Here is a 17,387-nt window from a genome sequence, read left to right as displayed (position 1 = left end):
TTATCAATGCTACATTATAGATGAAGGAGGCCGAGGAAGAAAGCTGTTCATAGACAGCTTGACGAACCCTCTGCCCCCTTATCAGACACAAAGAAGTATTTAAAAAGGTACAAAAGGAAAACAATTAATTATCCAGTCCTATTATAAAAATCAGCAAAAAGCACAAACAGCAAACACATACACACACACTATCGTTGAACAAATAAAAACATAAGACGTAGTTCAGAAAATGAAATTGTTTCGATAGTTTTTTTTCATGTCTACATAATTCGAAAACTTAGGAAGCGTAAACTTGAGCATTTGATAGCCATATAGTTAGTTTTAGATCTAGGAACTTTCCAGCATTCGGCAAACGAGTGGAGTGAACAGGCATGAAACACTCTAAGGGGGCTAATTCAGTCAATAAACTTGATTTTCCTATGTGTCCAAACTTGTAATTGTATAATGTTTGAATGTCAAGCACTTGAAAGCGTTCAAATAGTTGTTCAGTGTGATAATTTTATAAAACACCTGAAATAATTCTTCAAAATATTTCTGTAATGTATATATTTTTTTCTAGATTTGCGGCAATCGCAGTGCCCCAAACCAGATGGCAGTATGTTAAGAAAGAATAAAATAACTAATTTTAAATGAATACTTTCTCAGAGGTGGGGAGCGCAGATTCATGACGATATATTAACCCTTTAACACCTGAAAACTTAAGTTAACTTGTTCAATCTGGGGTAGTTCGGAGTTTGCTTTGAGAGTGTGCAGTTCTTGTAGTTGGAGTGTTATTGTTCGATAGCTGAACTTTCCAGTTCTAATGCGGGGTCACAGTTTTGCAGTAGCTAACATTGAGACGTTCTCTTTCCCGTGTCATTTTGCTTCTACTGAGTTTCGTATCTTTCACCACATAATAAGTTAATTTTCAATAAGATAAGACTTTAGGTCGTCCGACTAGCTCTACTATGTACACTTTTGAATTACACTAGTCCTAGAAATTGCAAAGAAGTCAACTACAGTGAAATTACTGGCATGTCCGCTGTATGCTTACATGACCGGCAGTTCTCAGCAACTACCCGTACCTTTAGCTTAGAACATACTGCCTAATGTTAGAGCACACGTAGTAATGCTTTCTGTGGAACAAATTCTGAGTCTCATAAGAATGCGCATGTTCGTCTGCAGGCTGAATCAATCTTGAACTATAATTTAGTGGAAGTATGCCAGCCAAGTAAACGATTACGTTTCTTGTTCTTAGCGTTTGCTTGATTGGCACTACCACTTTCTTATATATTATGTTGGATAGCACTGATAACATTTAGGTTCAAAATTTGGTTTCGCCTATTTTGGCTTTTTACGAATAATATTAAATAGATAACGTGCGCCTTAAATACATATATTAGAATCGTTTTATTTATTATTAAAGCTAAGAATGGATATTCGTAATTATTATGATTGAAATCCGGGATACACTCAAAAACAAAGTGTCGGACAAAGCATTTATATACATTTAGAAAGGGCAGGCATTTTCAGTGCAGATGAATTAAAAAAAACTAATTGTAGTGTTTCGAAGGTTTAGTTAACAAAACGCATTTATCGTGAGCTCGAAAAGTTTTGCTTACAGTTTCCTTGGCTTTGGGATCAAACATTTTGTCCACATAGAGACGACCTACTGCGTCTTTCATTATGCCTGATATACTGGTGAGGCAGTGCTCCCACTGTGGTTCGACTTTCTTTAAGCCGTTTTCCTCTTTGTGAAAGTCAACGAAGAGCTTGTCAAGCTTTTTGGATCCCATACTACCATAAGTTCCAATAGTTTTCCAGTGCACAAAATTGTACAGCGTAGATCTGCGGAAAAAAGGCGCCTGATCACGTACATGTTAGAACAACGTTTGTGATTAGGTCGCCATTTTTATCCGGCGTCAGTGTTCACCTCTATATCTGATATTTTACTGACCGGCGCTCGTCCAAGTAAGCAGGGATTGTAGGACAATACCATATATACACCCAAAATATTGCCACTCGAAACTCCTAACAAGCGGGCCCATGTTTTACGTGTTTGATTCCAACGCTAAAGGTCCTAGGTTCGATGCCTTGGAGCCGACGCACCTTTTTGTTATTCCTGTAAATGTCGCGTTCCCGTAAATGTACGTTCTGGTAAATGCGAGAACCCTTTTGATATTTTGAGGATCAAGTGTGCTACGCCCCGAACCTTCTACGCTGTTTGTTCCAGAAGCCCGCGCGATTACTGTCGGGATCAAAGGTTTGGATAAGACCGGAGCGCCGACCGAATTGCATCGCCGCGCTTCCTCACTGCGCGCTGCCTGCTGCCGAGACGAGCGCAGTGCGCACGCGTGTCCTTTCGTATCTCCTGGCTTGCTCGTTTGCTCGCTTCAGCGCGAGGCGCTGCGGTTTGAATGAAACGGCGAGAGATGCTGCTCCATCAGCCGTGATTCAACAATCCCGCTCTGAAGAGCGGCTGATCGACCGATCTTGCGTGCACTGCGGCACGAGCAGTTCACGCGTCTCTTTCGAGTGATTAGGCGACGTGTTGAAAAATAATCGTCTTGTTTTAGTTTTTCTTAATTCTTTATAATTCATAGAACAATTTGAATACACCAGCCAGTTTTGTTATACCACCGGAGCCTTCATGGATCGCGGGACTAGTCTTTTTGCACGGAGGCCAGCACTGCTGCGGCTCTGTAGTGTGAGACCTCTATTGGGGAGGGGATCGAACACTCACGCCTCTAGCGGCCCAATAACTTTAGTCCGTAAAATTGAGGCGGCAATGAACGAGGCAGCTTGTGCTGTTTCGTGCTCTGCTCGTGCCGACTTGCAGCGGGGTCATCGCGCGTTCCGAAAGACTGCAGCTCACACGATGCATGCCGGCGGCGGCAGAGTAACGAAACTAGCTGGTGAGATCAGTTCATTGCGGATGGGAAGTGTTGAAAATAACGCAGAATAGGAAATAAGTGTTTTTAGCGTGTCGCAGTGCCGCACGAGAGAGTCGAATGAACCGCACGAGTGACGCAGAGCACGCGAGCTTGGCCGCTAGACCGCTGTTCAGAGCAACGTTACTCGATCAGCGCAGTTGGCAAACACCCACGGAGAGCCGTGATCCCTTCTCGCACCCCTCAGCCGGGCTAACGCTGTTCGAAGCGCCAGCCCTCTTGCTCGCTACGGCGCGTCTTGCAGCAGCATTCAAAACGCAGCCTCAGCGGGCACGAAGGATGACGCTTCAAACAGCATTTTCAAATCTAGGGGTCATCAGCGAAAACTGACGTATGTCAGCGCTTCTCTAAGAAGGGGGAACGCCCTCTGTGGGAGTTTGCAAACTGACTTGATTGAGTAACGTTGGTCCAGAGCGATGAGCAAAGTTTGACGAATCCCGGCTGCCGGAGCGGCATCTTCCGCGGTTTCAATCAAACCGGAGCGCGTCGCCTTGAAGCGAGCAAAAAAAGCAGGCCATTAGATAAGAAGATACGCGCGTTCACGCTGCCCGCATCTCGGCTTCTGCAGGCGACGCGCCGGCAGGGAGCGCGGTAATGCAATTCGGTCGGCGGTTCGGTGTTATCAAAGCTTTTGCTCCCGACAGTACATAAGGGGCTCTATGTGGCGAGTCAGTTTCGCCTCAGCGCTTGATCCTGGTGTTAGGCCGCCATCGACGCCTGTGACGCTAGCCTTATTTTGTTTTGGGCAAAAGTTCGCCTCATTAAACGTTTTGTTTACTTCAGTCATTCGTCTCCTTAAAACTTCTCATCCGTGACATTTCGGTGGATGTCCGGGTACAATCGATGCCGGATACCCGTCCGGGGGCCCACAGTGCTAGCCCGTTCCCCAGCGAAAGAGTACTTTTTTAGAAAGGCACCGTCGCACGAGCAACCCGCCGTACTAAAGCACAGTCTCCGGAATTCGGCCCTATGCCACAAAACGAAAGTAAAAAGAACGCGACGATGGCTACCCCACCCGTCGACATCCCCCCCCACCTCCCGGACACCGGCTCCTTTCCACCGCGAAAGCTATGAAGACATCGACAACCGGGAGCAGCCATGGGACCGAATGGCCCGCCATAAGGGATGGAAACCGGAGCAGTGTCTTCAAAACGTTTACTTCGCTTTGGAGGCCACACAGCGGAACTGGTTTGAAAACCATGAAGCGTCGATCACCTCCTGGGACGTCCTCAAGCCTGAGCTCCGAGGTAGGTTCACGAACCAATAGCGAAGAAAACGCGCAAAGAGCTTCTTCAAGCGAGGGTTGAATGTCCTAACGAGAGAGTCGTTAGTTTTCTTGAAGATGTTCTTCGGCTCATGTAACCGTGCGGATTCTGACGCCCGTGAAGCAAAGAAGCTGACGGTCCTAATGTGAGGGGTCAAGCAAACTCTTCGTAAGCCCTGTGCGAAAGCCGCGTACGACGATCGAGGCTTTCATAACGGAAGCCACGAACATCGAGCATGCTCTTCTCGCCAGAGTCAGTCACTACCAGAGGCTACTCCGCGTCAGTGGGGTTCCGTAGTTCCCATGCGACCATTGCCACAGCATTCCGGGCATTCGCGAGCTCATCTGCGACGTCGTCCTGTACGACCATAAAAAGCTTATGTCAACTGCTGAGCGAAGGGCCTCAGTCTCCATCTCCGAGGGTTTTCGCGATGAAATCATGAGAGCGTTACTGCCAGATGCCCCTGAAGCCTCGGCCGCACCCGAGGAGAAGACGCTGACTTACACCGCAATGGTCCGACGACCACCGCGACGGGATTGACGAACGCCGCAACGAACGACATAAGTACGACCGCCGAGACCATTTTGCGCCAAGGAAAACCGATGTATGAAGGACTGCAGATCAATGACACATCTGCTGTCACTGCGGTGAAGCGGACCACATTTACAAACGATGCCCCTACCGCCGACTTGGGTTGCGTGTGTTACACCCGAACGACCCACGCCCGAGGTACGGCGAACAGCCTCGCGACATCGGAGAGTACATTCGACGCTCTCCATCCTTCGCGCCGTCTCCCTATCGAGAATCCAGCTCACCATCGCAGCGACGTTCCACCGTCTCCAGCGCCACAACCCTGTCGAGAAAGCCTGTCTCCACTGCGTCGCCGGGAAAACTAAGTGCGGCAACGCCTGGAGGTGGCGTTGCCGAAGACGACCGAAGTAAAGAGCCTCCATGAACGCTGGAGCGATCCCAGTATCCAGACGCCACGCAATGCAACGACGCTTCTGCAATGGTGCCCGATTACCGAAGCGTTGTTCCTGACGGCCACGACACATAGGCACTCGTAGACACGGGAGCAGACGACTCAGTTTTGAGTTGGAGACTCTCTCACAGTATTCGGAAAGACACGACGCAGTGTGATGGACCTCAAATACGAACCGCCGGAGGGCACCTCATTATACTAGTCAGGAGATGCACTGCTCGCGTCGAGATCCACGATGAGATGTGCAGTGTGAAGTTCGTCCTTGTGCACGTCTTTGCGTTGGTCGTTATCCTCAAAGTGGACTTTATCAGCGAGTATGGCGCCGTCGTCCACCTCGGGGCAAACCAATTGACGCTGCGAAAGCCTGTTATACCACCGGTGGAGCCGAACACAACGTCAGTCGCGATCCGAGTAATGACCGATCATGTGAACCTGCCGCCGCCGTCGAGTTCTTTCTTCCCATCATAAACGACGCAGCCGTGTGCGGTGAACCTCTTCTAGAAGGCAGCGTTCAACTGCTCCTTGTAAAAGGAATTGGCGTGACAGGAGGCGTAACGGATCTTCGAGAAGGACGTACGACTGTTCTCGTGAAGAACTCTGAGAGCAGTGGCAGTACCTATTAAAGGGTACCACCATATGCGACGCCGAAAATCTTTAAGCGCCAGCCGTGGTCACCGCAATTTTTGAGGAAACCTCGTCGCCACAGCGCAAGATTACGTCGCCGCTACAACTCAACACCGACCCCGAGCTCCCAGTTCCAAGGCGCCGGCAACTGGTTCATTTTCTCGCTGAACACAGTGACTGTTTTGCCGCGTCGTCGAAAGTTGACCAAAAACTAATTGCGAAGCATCGCATCGTTACCGACGGCGACGTGCACCCAGCCCACCAGTCGCCGTTTCGTGTTTCTTTGAAAGAGAGGGAACTCGTCGAAGAACACGTTCAGGGAATGCCCGACGATGATATCATCGAGATGTCAAGCAGTCCATTGGCTTCACAAGTCGTGCTCGTAAAAAAGAAGGACGGAACCCTGAGGTTTTTTGTGGAATACCATCGACTGAGCACTTTGACAAAGGACGTCTATCTTCTCCCCCACATCGACGATACTCTAGACCAGGGGTGGCCAAATCGCGGCTCGCGAGCCGCATGCGGCTCTTCGCCGGTCCAAGTGCGGCTCGCGGATCCCTAGTAACAAGACCCCCCCCCCCCCCCCCCTTTGCCACTTTCCGCGTTTCCCCAGAAAAAAAAAAAAAGAAAGGATTTCAGAATAAAGCACACTGCAGGTGGCAGTTTGTCAGCCTTGTACTCCCATACGTACCGTCGTACAGCCTTGTGCCCGCATACGTAAAGTCAGACTCTAAAAAAAAGTTAAGTTTGCCCCCCCCCACCCCCCCCCCCCCAAACGCCCCTAAAAAGTTCCGTGGTTTTGTTTGCGGCTCTCAGGCCAGGCCAGCCTGGCCATCCCTGCTCTAGACCGTCTGCGCCACTTCCGATACTTTTCGTCGATGGACGCGAAGAGTGGCTTCTGGCAGACCAAAATCGACGAACGGGACCGGGAGAAAATTGTCTTCGTCACACCCGACGGACTATACGAACTGTAAGTGATGCCCTTCGGACTATGCACGGCACCAGCGACTTACCAGCGTGTCCTAAACACCGTGCTAACAGAATGAAAATAACACAGCTGTCTGGTGTATCTCAGCGACGTTGTGGTGTTCGCCAGCAACTTCGACGAGCACTTACGGCGACTCCGTGCCGTACGTTCAGCCATCAGTGCCGATGGAATAAATATGAAGCGGAAGAAACGTCGGTTCAATTATGGTGAGCCCAAGTTCCTAGGTCAGGTCATGAGCAGCGAGGGTGTTCGCCCTGACCCCGGGAAGACGCGCGCCGTAGCCGCATTTTCCGCGCCGTCGGACAAGAAGGCCATAAGAAGATTTTCAGGCCTCTATGCCTACTACAGGCGCTTCGTACGAGATTTTGCGAAGCTTTTTGCGCCGCTGCCTTGCTTTACAAAATACGCCGTAAAGTTTCAGTTGACAGAAGAGTGTTAACGGTGTTTGACGAGCTTAAATGAAGATTTCAAATGCCTCCCGTCCTTGGCCATTTTGACCTGCTATAACGGCACTGGCGTTGCACGTATCTAAAATACATTTAAAAAAAAGTAACACGGGGCTTGGCGCGGTGCTGGTTCAAATAGAGGATGAAACAGAGTGGATTATCGCCTATGCAAGCCGCACACCATCCAAGGCGGAAGGTGATTGCTCTACGACAAAGAAAGTATGCCTCGCCGTCGCCTGTACTTGAACGGAAGTATGTTCCGAGTGGTTACCGACCACCACTCGGCTCTGCTGGCTTGTGAATTTGAAGGACCTCTCAGGACGTCTCGCACAGTGCACGCTACCACTGCAAGAGTCTGGCACTACCGTGGTCTACAATTCCGGCCGAAAAGCACAGTCACGCCGATTGATTGTTGAGGGCCTCCGTCGAGGCTGGTCCTGCCTGGACTAAAGGCGATGACGATGAGTGTTTTCTGGGCGCTTTACATGTCAGCGACATGGCAGCACTCCAAGTAGGTGGGTTTGAATGGCGAGGACTCATCGACCACCTTGAAGGTGCTATACGAGTCCTCCGCGTTTTCTTACGAACACTACCGATCTTCTTCATCCGACAAGGTGTGCTGTACAAGGAGAACTTCAGCGAAAACAACAAGGCGTGGCTGTTTGTGATCCCCTCCAGTCTTCGAGAAGAGATATCTCACGCCTGCCACGACGACCTGAGGGCGGGATTCCTTAGTTATAGCAGGACTCTTGCCTAGATACGTGAGAAGTACCACGGGCCCAAGCTTGCGAAGACAATTTATCACTACACACGATCTTGCCACGAGTGTCAACGGACGGAAAAAATCACCGACTAGACCAGCGGGACATCTTCAGCCTTTTGCGCTGCCATCTGATCTGCACAATTTCAGCAAATCGTAATGGATTTACTTGGACCGTTCCCACAATCGACGCAAGAAAGCCGATGAATACTCGTCGCTCGTCGCGACCTTTTATCTCACACGGTAGGTCGAGGTAAAAGCCTTCCCACCAGGTACGGCTGTTGAAGTCGCCAAGTTTTTCATGGAGTCCATCGTCCTCCGGCACGGCGCCCCCGAAGTCCTAATTACAGATCGTAAATCATCGTTCATGACCCAGCTGACGCAAGAGATTCTTCGTCTCAGTAGCACCAGCCACCGTCAAACCACTGCGTACCATCCGTAGACAAATAGACTAACACAATGGCCAAACAAAACCGTCGCCGACAGGATCTCCAGGCATGTCGACGTACAGCACGAGACATGGGACGAGCTGTTAACCCACGTGACGTTTGCCTACAGCACGATGGTGCAAGAGACCACAGGAGTCACATCATTCCAGCTGCTCAATGGCCGCAAAGTAACTACGATGCTGGATGCAATGCTGCCCCACGAACCTGACGACGACGACAGCGGCGACTCCCAGATCGTCACTCAACGGGCCGAGGAAGTCCGACAGCACACCAGACTCCGGTAGAAAGACAAGCAGCGCGTCGACGCTCGCCGGTAAAACATTCGTCGTCGGGAAGTTCACTTACAACCCGGATACAGGGTGTGGGTGTGGACAGGCATTCGCCCCCGCGGCTTAAGCGTGAAAATCCTGAAACGATACTTCGGACCTTACAATGTAGTTCGTCGACTGGGAGATCTGAACTGCGGGGTAATGCCAGATCAAAGAACATTATGTCGCCACAACCACGACCTGAAGTCGTCCACGTCGTGCGCCTCACGCCATACGCTCGATGAATCTGTAAGCTGTTACCCCGAGCAACGCTTGATAGGACTAGGATTTACCACCCTCTGTATTTTCCCATTATTTTATTTGTTTTGCTCGTCATTTCTTCCTTGCACGTAGCGATGCCACGAGCGTCTCCGAGCAAGCGCGCCGGGGGCCGTATAGTTACTGTGCATGACTCCGACAAAATGGGCCAAAGTTATGCCTGAGAGCGGACGTACCTTTTTATTTCTGTAATATGTCGCGTTGTGGTAAATTCGTTAACCCTATTGCATGTTCGAGGACCCAATGCTCTATGAACCGAGCCCTCTGCGCTAATTGTTGAAGTAGCCCACGACTGTACATACGGGGCTCCGCGTGGCTAGCCGGAGTTTGTTTCGCCCCAGCGTTCGATCCAACTGTTACGCCACCAGCGACACCTGTGACGCTAGCCTTATTCTATTTTGTTTTAGCCACAAGTTCGCCCCATTAAACGTTTATTTTCTTTCAGTCATTCGCCGCCTCATCAATTGTCATTCCTGAAATATACCCTTGACCTGTACTGCTAGTGTGGGGTGTGAATCTGAAATAAACAGCTCTAATGTTTTGAAATATGACCGCCCGCAACTCTATCCTGCGAGGAGCATCCAGTAGTGATATACGGTGCATCTTTGTTAACTCGCTCGCAGTTAACATGTTTTTCGGGTTTTGTACTCGCTTCTCTTTCTCTTTGTAAGGGCGTTGGTTTTTTGTATATACGATGTGTTTTTTTCTCAGCGACGTTATGTTTTGTGTATTTAGTTTCATGCACATGAGTATGATTGGCGTCTCTTATTTTTATGCCATTGCCTTCGCTGAGGACCTGTGTACCACAAATCGGGTCAGCTGACTCGTTGTTGGCACCATATGTTTATAAATTCAAATGAGAGGTTTTTAGAGCGGTTCGCCTCAAAGCTTCTTTCATTGCATGCTTGACCTGCTTTCAAACAAGGATGACACCAAGCTGCGAAAGCCTGAACTGCGTTTCCCGTCCGGGCCTGGAGTTGCGCTTCCTCTTCTGCTTCTCCACGACTTCTCTGAGTCGCCGACAAGATTGGTGAGGAAGCGCAACTGCCCTTTCGGAATCGGGACCAACCCGTAGTTCGAACTTTTGACGCTTCGTGAGAAGCACCTGTACAACCGCTGTCCTGAAAAAACTTGACAGCGACCTTTATCTTCAAAATCCTATAATGCATGAAATGCAGTATTTATGGTGTGAGCGTTTAAAGTCATTTAGCAGCCACTAAACTTCGGGGAGTGAACAGCCTTTATTTTTATCAATTTTCCTGCTACATTAAGAGATGAAAATTGGCACATAGGTCAAGTGGCGTCAATTTCCGCGCTCGATTTAGTGGGAAAACTAAATTGAGGTGTAGGTCACGTGACTTTAATTTTCCTGCTATATTTAGAGGGGAATTAGTATGGACACATTGGGCACGTTTCGTCAAGTAACGTGTCGTCAATATTACCCTAAATTTAGTGGGGAAACGGAAGGTGCTTAGATCACGTGACATGAGTGTTTGCGCCAAATTAAGCGGGGAAGGTTATTTGGGGTATAGGCCACGCGACCCCAGCGGCGCTGCACTCAGCAATCGCACAGGGCAGTGATCTCCGGGGCACACAGTCGCGATTAGTCACGCCGTGTAGATTAGACCCCCAGGTCACGTGACGTCATCGTTTTCGCTGAATGTAGTGGCAATACATATTTGGGGAATAGGTCTCTTGGCGTCAGGTCACGTGCTATTAAGTTTCCCTCTAAATTTAGCAGGAAAATGAAATTGGTGTATATGTCATGTGACGTCAGGCTACCTGGTCAATTTTCCCGTAAAATTGAGGGGGAAAACAGATTTGCTGTATAGGTCACTTCACGTCAGAGGTCCCCTGACACCAATTTCCGCGCCGAATTTGACGGGGAAACTTAATTGGTGTATATATCGCGTGACATCAGCTCACTGGACATCAATTACCATCACGTGACCTAAACACCGATTCCCCTTTTCTGCTAGATTTAGAGGGATAATCGACGTAGCGTGACCTACCCACGAATTCAATTTCGCCGTCTCAATTTAACGATGAAATTGATGTCACGTGATCTGATATCACGTGACCTATATGCCAATTTATTTTCTCTTGTTATATTTAGCGGCAAAATATTGTCACGTGACTTAGACAGCAGTTCAGTTTCCCCGGTAAATTTAGCAGAGATATTGACATGACGTGCGCTGATGTAATGTGACCTCTACACCAATTCTGCTTCTCCGCCAAGTTTAGCGAAACATGTAACTTACGTGACAGCGATTACATGTTGCTGTCACATACATGAATTCGGATTGCAAATTCTGTCACGGAGCACGCTCGCTCGCCCCGAAGAAGAAACGGCGAGCCCGTCTAGGAACAGCTTTCAAATGTACGCATGCCATGCGTTAAATTATGAGATGCAGGGGGTTGTAAACACTGGCGTTTGAAAACTCAGAGTATCGCTAAACGTTCGTGATGGAAGAACGTCTTGTTTTTGTCTTGACTTCTTTACATCACGGTGTAACGTCTTCTAAAGAAATTTAAGCGATGCCATTTTGATCACTGCATCCCATGCACTGTAAGGCCTCAAAAGTAAAGGTTTCTGATATTTTTTTAATGCTGCACACCATACTACGTTTATAAACCTAGGGGGAAATTGAAGACAAATTGTTTTTAAAGTAGATTGGTGGTATCTAAATTTGATAGTAATGTAATCGTATGCGTTGACTCACATATTTTCTCTTTCCAGAATTCCCTGAATATCTTTTATGTAATTAGGCTCCTGTACAATCACACGTTCGCTCTCATTGAGTGTCACATTGGCCACTGCAAACTCGTTATTTAATAGTCTCAGCCATTCAATCTGTAATGTCACAAGGGAAAATAAAAAAGCAACATACAGTGAGGATTCCATTTCTGCAGGGTAATGTCTAGATGTCCACAAGGATCGAAATTATATTACAATATATATAAAAATAAACAATATAACAGTTCGCAACTTATGCTAGCCTTTGTTCTTTTCATTTAATTTCATGTTATTACCCTTAATTACCCTCGAAGGGTTATTACATAAGGGGTGGGTACATAAATGGGGTATACATGAATGCCAAACAATTTTAAAGCCAGATATGTCCTGTTACATTTTTCACGAATGTGCATGAGCAATGGATTGCAACAGTGTAAGAAATGCAGTTCCAGCTCAGAGCTGCTCGGCGGAAAAATGAAGCACAAAATGCGACAGTGCGGGTGCTTGGGCGGGAATTCGGTGCGAATGAGCGTAAAAGATAAGGTGGTCGACAAAGCGAAGAATGAACAAACGCGTATTAAACAAACAAACGCTGGTGATACGGGAACGACTGCGAAGAGGCGGGAGCCCTGATTCAACTTTTAAGCTGATATGCTGATATTAAATGAACATAAAAAATGAATGAACCGAGTAGCGCGATTTTGGGCAGCTTTTGGTACGTTGATTAAATATATTTGGTGTGGGCTCGAGGTGGCAGACGCATTTACTAGCTTAGATCAAAAAAAATTTTTTTTTTTCGTAAATCGCTGATCCGGTTACCCTCAAATCATGGTAACTTTGAAAAGTTATTGTAAGTTTTTCGAAGTTTCTATGAGACTAAATATTTTGTTAGCTCAAATGCTTCAATATAAACCCGTGCCATTTTTCAGAATGGTGTGATGGACATTTCCGTTTGAAGTTTTGCTGAAGTCGACGCTTAGATCGTCTTATTTTGTATATTGGAACTATTGGAAACTATATTTTTTATGACATATTAGAGGGAAAGGATGTCACCACAAGTAATCTTTTTTAACGCATCCACGCAATTTAGTTTGCACAGGGTCGGCAAGACAGGAAATTGATCTATAATTTTTTTACAACAGATTTATTATCGTTTAAACACTCTTAAAATATGTAAGCACTTCCACTCCACTTCAGGTGCCTTCTGAGTTTCATCTGGTGAGTCAATCAGGTAGCACAAGAGGTGGGGCCCACATGGGCAATGAACGCTGGGGCAGGCCCCACAAAACCCACGCTGGTCCCACGTGGACGCAGAGTGGGCATACCCAATATGGGGTGCCCGTGCAATACGCTCGTGGTCTCCGCTACGCGAGGGCACGCCCAGCGCCGTCGTTCCCACTTCAGGTATGCGGGGGCAGAGTTAGCGCAAATATGTGCTTCAGGGGGCCAAAACATGGGCATGCCCAACTTTGGCTGCAGGTGCAATACATCCGTGGATCCCACCTCGCCAATGCGGAGGCAGAGTTAGCAAAGATACGGGCAAAGCATGGGCACGAGGGAGTTGTGCTACACATGTGAAAACCCCGTTGGTCCCACATCGGCCGTGCGGGAGCCAAGCTGTGGTGATTAAAGCTCCACGACGGCGAAGCGTCGGCATGCCTGACTTGCGCTGCCCACGTATAACGCGCGTGGGACCCACGTCGGCTTTGCGGGAGGCCGAATGCGATGATGTGGGCTCCACGCCGGCAAAGTTTGGGCGTGCCCAACTTGGGTTGACCATGTAAGACCCTCGTGTATACCACCTTGGCCATGCCGGGACCAGGTTGCGATAATGTGGGTTCAACAGCAGTGAAGCGTTGGCATGCCCGACTTGGGTTGCCCACGTAAAACCTCTAGTGGACCCACCTCGCCTCTACCGGGGCCAAATGCGATATGAGGTCTTCACGGCGGCGAAGCGTGGGCATGCCCGAGTTCAGCTAACAATGTAGAACCCCCGTGCAGCTTGGTTCTGCAGGAACCAATTTTAGGAAGATGAGGGCACCAAGGGGGAAAAGCGTGGGCATGCCCAACCTGGACTACCTGTGCAACTATAACACTGGCACTGTCCACTAATATTGAGAATATGTACTACACGTTCTGGAAATTCAACATTAGATATCAGTTTAATTTAATATTAAATAATCCAGGACTTCAAATTGAAGCGTGAGACAAACATTGTTAGGCTTGCAAAATATTATTAACTTTATACTCATCGTGTAAGGTAAGGTCGTATTACTTTGAGCGTAGCTTTTTACAAAGAGCACTTAATTTGAAGGTGAATTCCAAACACGCTCGTCGGAGTGTTGTGTGTCTAGCTGGCTCAACCTGGTTATGCATTTTTTTCTGCTGTCAAACAGAATTTTATGAAGAGCGTGCAGAGGTTTTGACCTATTTCGTACAATTAAAATGGCCAATTTGTATGGTCTTGCTCAAAACGTTTTATTGATCTTTCAATATCCTAATTCTTTCAGTCTGCCAATGAAAAATGTAAGGAATGTTGAATTTGGGATGCACTGTAATACCCCAAATCGTAGGAAAAGAGGAAATTACCCTGTCAAAATTAGGTTTCCGGGGGGGACCGCATATGTGCCCAGTGTGAACCCTACAAGGGGGGAGGGGGGGCACATGTGGGCTGCCCATCTACGTCCCTTTGGCCCCGCGATGCGGGCCCTTGTGGGCTACCTAAGTAAACCCACGGAGGGACCCACAAGAAAAGCGAATGTGAGCTGCCCCATGTAGGCCCCCTCTGGGTCCCCCGAGGGAGCCCAAATGGGCTGCCCAAGTGGACGCCACTTGGGCCGGAGTTGCAAAACCGACGTGGGGCCCCCGTTGGCACCCTTTCTGATTCTCACTTTGTGGTATTTGGGCAGCTTCACATTGCCAAGTTCCAGAGCTCACCTTCGATAATACGTCGATTTCCTAATTTAGGCTATGGTGGCTGTCTAGAATAAAGGCAACAGAGGACGGCTGGTCGTGCTCTCGGCCACCAATTATATTATCAGGCACGAAGTTTTTTTAAAACGAAAACAATCAAACAAAATATAATATTCACAAGGAAGTGCTGATAACCCCTGTTTGCGCCGTATAGCAACTACACAGAAATGCTGCACAGATCTGTTTATTATTCTGCACTCGGCGATTATAGGAAGCTTTAGTAGATCGTTTTTAAAGGCACGTTACCGCTGCGTGCGGGTGCGTCAGAGCATGCATCAAATCAACAGCGCGAGCTACCATTACAAATATTGTGGCACGAGAACACGATCTGCTAAAGCTCTCTCATGTATTCGTGCTACATTGTCGAAACTAGCGTCGTTTCTGCGACACTCCCTATTAAAAGGGTTTACCTTAGTGTAGGCGAATGTTTTACTTTTATTGAACAGTTCGCGAAATGCAAAACATAATATAGTAAAATAAATACACAACAAATAATATAGCAAACTAAGAACTGAGCACTTATCAAACTAGAAATGCTTAATATATATTTGTATTTTCCTTACATGAACACCTTATTTGTCAGAAAGTGCCGAAGCGTGCACCATATAAAATAATATCCGAAGTAAAATAGAAGTTTATTTGATGTATGCTTAGGTATACTAAGAATCTACTTGAGGTGAACTTTATTTTATTTTATAAATGTGCAGAGTTAGTATATACATAATTTGTGTCGCTTTTTTGTCAAGAGCTCCGACGTTGTCAAAGAATTTTGCGTGGATTTGTTTAGCGTCCTTTTTCTCAAAAATGCGCGCGCGAAGGAGTCGCGAGAGGAGACGTGCTCTCAAAATAATACTGTGCTTCTGCACGGTAGAAGACATACTGACTTTGACAGCGTAGAACGAATAAGTTTGCGCCGAGCTTAGGTAGTGACTTGCAACTGTGAGACGTGTGCCTCTTTTTTTTTTCTTTTTCGGCAGACCACATAGCTAGCTCTATTTCTGAGGGAGAAGTGGCAAACGACATATTCCACATTCGATCGTAAAAATGCTTTGACAACCCGATTTTTTTTTTGCCTCAAACTATTCCAGAAGGCGTCGCATGAAAATATTGAACTCACAGGAACATATTTAGCACGCGTTTTCGGCGCTTTCTTTTTTTCTGCCTATGTATATCAGAAAGAAAATGCTGTAATGTATTCGCCATGTGCGTCAACGCATTTATGCGTTGACTCATATTGCCACGAGCGTCGGCGAGCGAGCGCGTGCGTGGCCGAGTGGTTACCGCGCTCGACTTCCGTGCGGAGGCTCAGCGTTCGATTCCTGGGAGTTACGCGTCTTTTATTTAATCTCTCAGTTTAATGTTGTGGCAAATTCGAGAACCCTGTTGCTTGTTCGAGTCCCGAATGTTCTACACGCCGAACCTTCTACGCCAACCGTTCCAGAAGCCAACGCGTGTATATAAAGGAATCCGCGTGGCGAACCGCAGTCAGTTTCGCCCCTGCGCATATATACGATCCTGTTGTTACGCCGACTACGACGCCCGAGACGCTCTATTGTTCTCTTTTGTTTATTTTTGTTTTATGTTTTGGGCAGAGGTACCCCCATTAAACGTTCATTTGGTTTCAGTTTTCGTCGCTTCATCAATCGTCATTCGGGACAATATGGCGAATAAATTAGAGATTTCCCAAGTAACATACATTTGATGTGCAGTAATGGCATTATTGAAACATATTTTTTGTTCTTCCGAATTCATCAAACCACTTTCCTTTTCAAAATATCAAGGACATAGCCTTCAAGTAGCAGAGACAAGCCCTCTGACCATTCCTTGTCTCGTGCAACTGTTCCAAGAATGGTGACTTTCGACTGCTTATCCAGCCGTACTGCGGGTGGGAGGGAAATAAGATGGCACTCCTCTTTCGTTGTTTTCGTGGCAGCTTAAGGCAGCTTACATAAACACTTTGAGGAATGCGCTATTTGGTGCCCGGTGAAGAGTTTTGTGAAATGCAATGATGATCGATATCATTATTTCGGAAAGAGATCTAGACGGTGGGAGAACAAGAAAAATCGCGTACGCTATCGTGTTACGACACTTCCGGCTCGGTGCAACAAGAGGCAGCAAAGACCCGTTTTGGAAATCATTACTTTTTGTTGCAGTGAAGCAATATCCATTATTTCAATATAGATGATAATGCCCAGGGATTAGCTCCCGTCGTTTGGAGCAATACAAATAAAATGTGGGGAGTCTGTGCCCCCTGAAGAAAACCTCTTGAGTTTCTTTGGGCACGTAGGTATGCCATGTAAATGTAAGCGAAGTTTGTCGGCGCGATTCCTCAAAACTTTGAAATAAACCAGAGTCAGTATACTTACTCTGGTTTATTTCAAAATGTTTGAAGAGAAGCAAGGACAAATTTATGAAGCTCTTGCACAGTAGTCTGTGAAAATCAGTTATCTTTTGTCTTGGGTGTCTCCACGCCTGTTCGTGCAATGATGGTCTCGGTCATTTTCTTTTACATTTATGCAAACAAAAAATGCAGGTTAAAGTCCTGTTATATGGAGGAACATTCAGCTATATGCGAACGCTGTGGGTAATTCTCTTCCGGAGATATATAATTTAGAAGCTCTTGGCGTAGAGATTGCCAAGGTTTCG

The 17,387-nt window shown here is 47.3% G+C and overlaps 1 protein-coding gene across 1 annotated transcript in view; it reads right to left on the bottom strand.

Annotated features, from left to right (window-relative positions):
* LOC115324085 (neprilysin-4-like) overlaps window positions 1-17,387 on the bottom strand; it is a 155,384-nt gene that overhangs the window by 88,620 nt on the left and 49,377 nt on the right. The window contains exons 8-9 of the mRNA XM_040218150.1: window positions 11,755-11,885; window positions 1,602-1,827 (exon numbers count right to left, since the gene is read on the bottom strand). Coding sequence (XP_040074084.1) covers window positions 1,602-1,827; window positions 11,755-11,885 — 357 coding nt within the window. The remainder of the gene's footprint in view (window positions 1-1,601; window positions 1,828-11,754; window positions 11,886-17,387) is intronic.

The sequence above is a fragment of the Ixodes scapularis genome, unplaced genomic scaffold (assembly GCF_016920785.2).
Source record: "Ixodes scapularis isolate PalLabHiFi unplaced genomic scaffold, ASM1692078v2 PGA_scaffold1__304_contigs__length_218370807, whole genome shotgun sequence".
Lineage (NCBI taxonomy): Eukaryota > Metazoa > Arthropoda > Arachnida > Ixodida > Ixodidae > Ixodes > Ixodes scapularis.
This window is presented reverse-complemented; position numbering and strand designations above follow the sequence as displayed.